The sequence below is a fragment of the Syngnathus typhle genome, linkage group LG7 (genome assembly GCF_033458585.1).
Source record: "Syngnathus typhle isolate RoL2023-S1 ecotype Sweden linkage group LG7, RoL_Styp_1.0, whole genome shotgun sequence".
NCBI classification, from domain to species: Eukaryota; Metazoa; Chordata; class Actinopteri; order Syngnathiformes; family Syngnathidae; genus Syngnathus; species Syngnathus typhle.
In genome coordinates, this window is record NC_083744.1 from 17,010,581 (window position 1) to 17,017,871 (window position 7,291).

At 40.4% G+C, this 7,291-nt stretch overlaps 1 protein-coding gene and 1 non-coding gene across 3 annotated transcripts; both read right to left on the reverse strand.

Moving 5' to 3' along the window:
* Positions 1-234: 234 nt before the first annotated feature.
* On the reverse strand, positions 235-306 carry trnah-gug (transfer RNA histidin (anticodon GUG)). Its single transcript has one exon. It is a non-coding gene; the product is annotated as a tRNA-His (tRNA).
* Positions 307-565: 259 nt separating this feature from the next.
* On the reverse strand, positions 566-6,773 carry malt3 (MALT paracaspase 3). 2 transcript variants are annotated; one of them, XM_061282397.1, is made up of 15 exons: positions 6,620-6,773; positions 6,360-6,450; positions 6,146-6,282; positions 5,280-5,418; positions 5,017-5,198; positions 4,779-4,875; positions 4,363-4,398; positions 4,066-4,269; positions 3,448-3,625; positions 3,305-3,379; positions 3,104-3,231; positions 2,222-2,371; positions 1,725-1,879; positions 1,152-1,268; positions 566-1,073 (listed from the first exon to the last, which is right to left on the reverse strand). In XM_061282397.1, the coding sequence occupies exons 2-15, from the start codon at positions 6,445-6,447 to the stop codon at positions 753-755; spliced, it is 2,007 nt and encodes a 668-aa protein (XP_061138381.1). In that variant the 5' UTR covers positions 6,448-6,450; positions 6,620-6,773; the 3' UTR covers positions 566-752. The 2 variants fall into 2 exon arrangements, with proteins under 2 accessions (XP_061138381.1, XP_061138382.1); XM_061282398.1 differs by having other exon boundaries at positions 6,624-6,664.
* Positions 6,774-7,291: the final 518 nt, after the last annotated feature.

Consider the following 7,291-nt stretch of genomic DNA (forward strand, 5'->3'; position numbering starts at 1 on the left):
TTTACTTTCTAATATTTTTCACTCACGCGTAAGAACTGAGTTTTTTTTTTAATGTATTTTACTGCCCCCTGCAGGAGTGATATCATAACTGCAGTTTAAAATGTTTTGTTTTTTTCCTTTTTTAGAAACATTATCGGCCACAAAGCATCAATGGATGTGTCCATAACATTATTCCATGAGGAATAAAGAAAAAGATTTTAAAAAAAGATTTTAATTCATAAAAGAAATCCCGACTGCCGTGACCCGGATTCGAACCGGGGTTGCTGCGGCCACAACGCAGAGTACTAACCACTATACGATCACGGCGAGCTAACCGGGACTGAATAACGGACCGGCGTTTCCCCTTTATAGCCACAAAACGACGTATTCTGCCGCATTATTCGACCTATAATATATTTGCCTTTGCCCTATAAAGCGTAAATGCACGACCACAAATGTTTGCACAGGTTTAAAGTTCTACTACTTTGATGCAAACCGAATGAATCTATAAACACAAAACAAACCGTCTTTGTAATGTTCCAAAGATAACCTAAAAACGCATTTACAATAAAATACAGACAATTAGTTGGATAAATAAATGTTTTTATTCGACATATCTGTGGTTAGCCAGCTTACCACTTGTAAAAACGAACAATGCTAACTTAGAGTAGGCTAAATATTCATGTTCAGTGTTGGATGATTGGTAATTTACATACGACATAAAAACTGCATTCATTCATCACCATTCACATAGTCATCAAAAATAAACAAGTCTAAACTATAACGTCTTGGAGCTCAGTCTCATCATTCTCCTCTGGTTCATTGCATCGGAAGGGAGCACCACACTCGGCCTTCCTGGTAAAAGGCTGACCTGGACCAGGCTGATTCGGATTCGGTTCTTGCTTGCTGTGTAAAATGTTGCCCATGCTCTGGGCAGAAGCAATGTCTTGTTTCTTGCGTGACGTATGAAACGTCTCATATAATTTACAGGACGCCACCAAAGGTTTTCCGATGTCCACCCGTTGGCTCTCTGTGAGACGCTGCCTACTCTCCGTGTGAGTATAGTGTAGATCCATCTTAATGACCAGCGATTCCTAACCAAAAGCAAAAAATATTTATATTATAAAACACTTTTTTCTCTAATCTGACAATGATAATGAGCACACACACACCTTAAGCTTTTGAAGTCCACACACTCTCAGAGTACAATCTGGATTAACAGCGTTGTCAAATAGCATGGAGTCCGCCTCCTCAAACCTTCCGGGCCCAGAATAAAGTTCTTCCATTGCCTGAAATACAACATAGTCGTTTGCTAAAAGCAAAATAAAAAGCAATTCCCTAATATTATAATCGGCCACTAGGTGACAGTATATCCCTTCACATTTTCTAAAATTGAGAGGTAAACGCCTTCCTGCTTTGTGGTTTTGGTGAGGCGGAAAGTCAATGTCTATATATGGGGTTGACTTCCTCATACTTGCGGAACGTGGGTGACTGACTGGTCATTTCTCCTTTTTCGAATGGAAACTTGACATCAATGGTGAGCAACGTGGAATTGATAACGCTGATAAAACTTGCTATCACACCATGACTAATAGATTAAAAGTAAAACTTTCTTTTCCTGTTCTTGTTTCAACTTGGTGTATTGCCTGTGATTGTCTGGAAGTGACTATTACTCATTGAGGTTTTCAAGATGGTTTGGCAGATTGATTTAGATCACAATATTAGGAAGGGAAAAGAATATTTACAGGTATGCTACTCAGCGTGATAGTGCAGTTGTCCGTTTTGGGGCCGGTGGTTTTAATAACTCCAAAAGCCACGATGACATTTGAAAACAAGGCTGAGAAGCTAACTTCCACTTTTACTCCACAATGGAACACCAGCCGCCTCTTCCTTGGTAGTTCTAAAAAGCACAAGAACATAAAATGCTTCTAATTAATCAATATTTCAGAAATGTTTCAATCCATCTGACAGCAGAAACACGGAAGCCTCAGAAAATAAAATGACCTTCAGTATATTTGAGGAACTTAAGACAGCTCATAGCACATAGAAGCCATGAACACCAAACAAAAGGGAACTAATTCACAATTTTGCTAAATTATAAGGAAGTACTCTCTGGATGTTTTTAAATAGAATGTCACATGCTGCACGTGTAGGAGGTGTAAGCAACATTCGCTCTGACTGTTGGGCGAAATTGAATCTAGGATGAAAAAAACGGTTTAAAAAAAAAAAAAATGTGACTCACCATTTGCTTGTCGCCAGCAAAAATCTCTCAAGTGTAGCTCCCTTGTGTGGCCCGCCGTCTGAACCGGATCGGCGAGTGACCGAGGTTCATTTAGGGTGTGCTTGATTTCCACAGCCTGCTTGCCTGTGATCAAAGGATCTCTGCCTAAATCTAAATTAAAAAAAAAAAAAAGCGGGAAACGTGTCATTTTCTTCCGCTGGGTTACAGTCAATTAAATCAAAACAGTACAAGTTGTATTTCAAACCAACACCTAAATATTAACCACAAGAGTTCCTGTAATCTACTCAAGCATGTCATTTGTTGACTTCATAGCTGCTTTGTGAAATATTCATGGGATGCACATGGTTGACTTTGAGGAACTTTGGGGAATTTGCTAAGGTGACTGAGTAAACACACAACCTCTTAAAGACTGGCTGAGGAATGAGGAAGGGAAAAAAAAAGGGAGAGAATCACTTTCATATTTATACTTCGCCTCTGGCAATAAAAATCAACCTGGCAGTAATTCTATACAATTATTAAAAATCATTTCCCCAAGTGAACCCGTGAGAGCGGGAGCAAAGGGGAACGGCGAGAGGATCCGAAAGGCCGAGCAGCTGTCTTGCGCTGAGCGGCTCTCGGGTTTCTTGCTGTTCTCGTGCCAACAGTGTGAACTTCCAGAGAAGGAGGTCGCGTGTTCAAAGTATCTTCAAAAATGAAGTTACAAGCGGCAGATGAGGCAGACAGAAAAGTGGCGTGAGATATAAGAAGAGTGTGAAAATGATGATGAAATCTGTCTGTGGTTCAGCCAACACTTCAGGCAGATAAATGCTCGCAATGAGCTCTATTTACAAACAACCTCGTAGTTGTGCAAGTTTTTTTTTTTCCTTTCTTTGACAAACTCACCCTCCGACGCCCTCTCTAAGACGTGTGTCACTTTTTCTGCCTGAAGGATGTGCTTGTTCAAGTATTTGGTGAAGATTCCTGTACTCCTTCCTCCATCTTGGACTTCAAACGCTTCAGCATCTTCACACCTGGAAAACGAGATGAGCTTGTTCTAAAAACCTGATTTTCCAAGAAAATATTCCAACTTGGAAATGTACATACGTGCCATAGCCATACACGGTATTTCCCTTCGGCTGCTGTGGCATAATTTCCGACGCTATACGTTGCTGGTTGTACCTAGAAGAAATGTCCGTTTAGAAAAGTGCTGAAATATCCAGAGTGCTCCCGAAATGCTAAACGCTTACCATTTGCGGCAGGTATCCAACAGGATAACATTCAGCGCTGTGTGTCGTTCCTGCATTTGCAGCATGATACGCTGCACGCATACGCAATTTCCAGTTCGATATGGTCGTGGAGCATCCACGGGGACCAAGTAATTTCTCCCGGCACTCTCGTAGCCATGGCCGGCATAGTAGAAAAGGCCTGTCCAGACATTCAATGTAATGTGAAACTGATATAAGAATACAGCCAGTACATCTTCCTAGGAGCAATCATTATTTCCACGAAAACAAGTGTTAGGTTTTAGATTACAGTGCAGCTCGCAAAAATGTTTTGAACTTCTTATATGACTTGCCTATGAGTACGTCAAGTACACAATATTATTTTAAATCATACAGCACACAATTACCGTAATGTTCGGACTATAAGTCGCACCGGAGTATGTCGCACCAGCCATAAAATGCCCCAAAAAGTGAAAAAAAAACATATATATGTATATAAGTCGCTCCTGAGTATAAGTCGCCCCCCCCACCCAAACTATGAAAAAAAACGCGACTTATAGTCCGAAAATTACGGTAAGCTTAAATATCTTGTGGTATTTGAGAGCATTACAGATACAGCACAAAAACTGAGGGTTTTTTTACCGTAAACTCCTTTGTGAAGGAGGTCAAAAAACTTCTCCACAGCAGCCAGCATCTCCACCTTGGTGAGATCCAACAAGGACACCACTCGGAATCCCAGCTGCCGCAGGAGGTTAGCCAGTTCGTGGACATCCATCATTGGGGCCATTAAAGCGGGGTGGTTGGAGTAATTCAAGTTGCCGATAAGAAGGGCAACTTTGTCAACGGCTGGAACGGGTCATCAGAATACATTTAGGTTGAATTATTTTAAAAATAAATCCATTGAAAATGAAATTGTCTGGGAGAAAAAATAAAAGGTACCTTTTGTGGGTGATTGAGGAAGTCGGTCATTTTGAACTAGATGGAAAATAACGAAAACGGGTTATGATTTCTTTTTTGCAACAACATTGAATGATTAGGTCAAGAGGGATTGCATAAGATGTTGCAATCTATTCGTCATGCATACTGCAACAAAAGAATCCGAGTAGTTTCACTTTAACATCGCCGCTCTTCTGCTCAGACACAATACCGCTTGGATTCGGACAACTTCCCTTTTCGTCCGCAAAAAAGAGGAAAGTACCTTCTGCATAAAGGAAACTAAAATGCTGACTTATAACTCAGAGGGAAGACACGAATATCTTTTTTAAGATCACTTTTTAAGAGAAACTAAGGAAGTTTCAGAGAAAAGGACAGCAAGGTTTGTTTTTCTGAAGCGGGATGTTTTGTCAGTGACTTACCGATATCAACTTGGACGGGTTCGCTCCATATTTCTTCCAGCACGTTAGAAACTGAGCACAAATATGTTCCTTCATGTTTAGCCTCGGCATGATCAATCTACAAGGGGCACAATAGCTCATTGACAGGCCTGATGTCATCAAACATCAGGTTACATATTAACCAACATTTCATGATAAACGGCACGGTTAGCGAGCTACAAGGTAAACAAATAATATTGGCACTTGCCAAACATCCTACCTGCAGCGTGTCGGTAGTGTTTTTCAATAGCGCAAGTCCGTTTCTGTGCCACTGGTAACGTGGAGCCGGGTTGCCAAATGCCGAGCAGCGGAGTGTGATTTTGGCACCAGGTTGGACTGTCTGTGGTTTGGGGTTGATGGCAATGTGGGGATTCCCCTGCCAGTGGCGTGGCAAACCTGACACTGTTGGGGGGAAAAGGTTAAAACATCTTAACGATTTGAAAAAAAGTTGGAGATTATTAGGAAATATGTGGCCATTCATACCTGATGCGTCAATATCCAGCACTTTCACTTTCACCCACTCACTGAACACCCAGTTATAAAAGTTATCATTCACCCGGCACACATAGAGGTGAGTTTTAACCGGGTTGATGATCAGATCTGCCTGTGTTCCACCGTGCACCTTTAATTAAAAAAAAAAAAAACATCCATTAGAATAATAATAAGAATTCTCTTATGCATCAGGGCAATGCAAATCCTGATACAACAGACAATCAAGATGTGATGAAAGCCACAGAATGATGCAATGTGGCAATCACTTGGTATTTCACCTTTGGCACAAAACACGAGCAAAAACGTATTCAACTTATTCACACAAGTTCTCCATTTAATTCAATCGGCAAAACATTTTGACACACCTTGATCAAATTGGATATACAGTAATCCCTCGTTTATCGCGGATAATTGGTTCCAAAAATGCGATAAGTGAAATCCGCAAAGTACGGTAACCGACAAGAAGTTGTTTTGTTTTCTTGTTTTTTATCTGCCATGTAGCACTTTGAGATTCCCCCGAATGTAAAGTGCGTTATAAATATAATTTATTATTATTATTATTATTAACGAGTTGATGCTAATTTGCGATCGTGCAAATTACGGACTTCTAAAGGAATGTAAACGAACATTTGGAGCAATACTACATAGTCCTAAAAGTTAGACACATGTAAGTTTTATTTTGACTTTTAAATGTTTTTTTTTAATTTGGGGGGGAATCCGCGATGTAGTGAAGCCGCGATAAACGAAACGCGAAGTAGCGAGGGATCACTGTAACCGGTTAAAGAAAAAATGCTTTTAAGTACGGGATAACCAAGAAAAACGCGGCACAATGAAGACATTGACTGTTTTTTTTTTACCTCGTAGTTCTCCCCATCATCACCATTGGTGAACCACTGGTACTTGAGGATGCCCGCACCCTCAGCACGAACGCTCAGGGTCACCTTGAAGTTCGCAGGCACACAAACAGAGACAGGCTGGCGCTCTATGACAATGTCTGGAAAAAGACAACAACAACCCAGCATTCGTTTATCATCAGCGTGATTGCAACTCCATTATAAAGCAACGGCGCACCTCCGATCATCATATGACGGGGATGGAAGCAATCATTCGGTGCATTTCCTTCTTTCCATCGGTTAATTTTTTCCTTCGGGTTCGGCATTTACTGCAATGAAATAAGTCACATTGTTAAACGCTCACCGTGTTTCTGTATCATCGAGAACATGTTGAAGAAAGAAAGTTATCCGCGCTCTTCTGCGGCAACGACAAGCAATAAATAAAAAAATAAAAAAAATTCTTTCCAGTAACAAAGATAATGGTTATTAGTTACATACTTGCCATGAGCACCGCACCAATAGCTGCCAGAGATTGTTCCTTTCTCATCAAATTCATGACTTAAATCTTTGCAAATAAACCCTCCCCCTTTTCCCGGAACAGGAACTGTACCGTAAAGCCTGTTTAAAAAGCGCAATAGATTCTAAACAAAACCACTTGTTTACCATTAGATGACGGTAAACGGTTGTTTTCATCTTAACCAACCAGCCCGCAACAAATCTAAATACATGTCAACAGTAGAAAGAGCCAACGTTTCAAAATTCTACTCCAATAAAAAAACCATAGGGAGACCTATTTTTTTATATGACGGTAAATTCATTTCCAGACTTCTGCTAAGAGACGCAATAAAGCGATAAGATTGCATCTTTTATCATCGGATAAATCTGCTGTTTGTTGACAGAGAGCTTTAAATAAATCAACATGCGACATTGTAAAATTGATGAAAGTGCAGCCTTTGTGTACCATAAAATAGCCTAATGTGTTATTCTCTAACCCACGGGTGTCAAACTCAAGGCCCGGGGGCCAGATACGGCCCGCCACATTATTTGATGTGGCCCGCGAAGACAAATTGTGCATCAAATTCGTGTGTCATGACTAGAATTGCAAATTGTCTTCACTTTTAATATCTTTTCTTTTTAATATTTGACCAGTTTTTACTCATCTGATTTGAA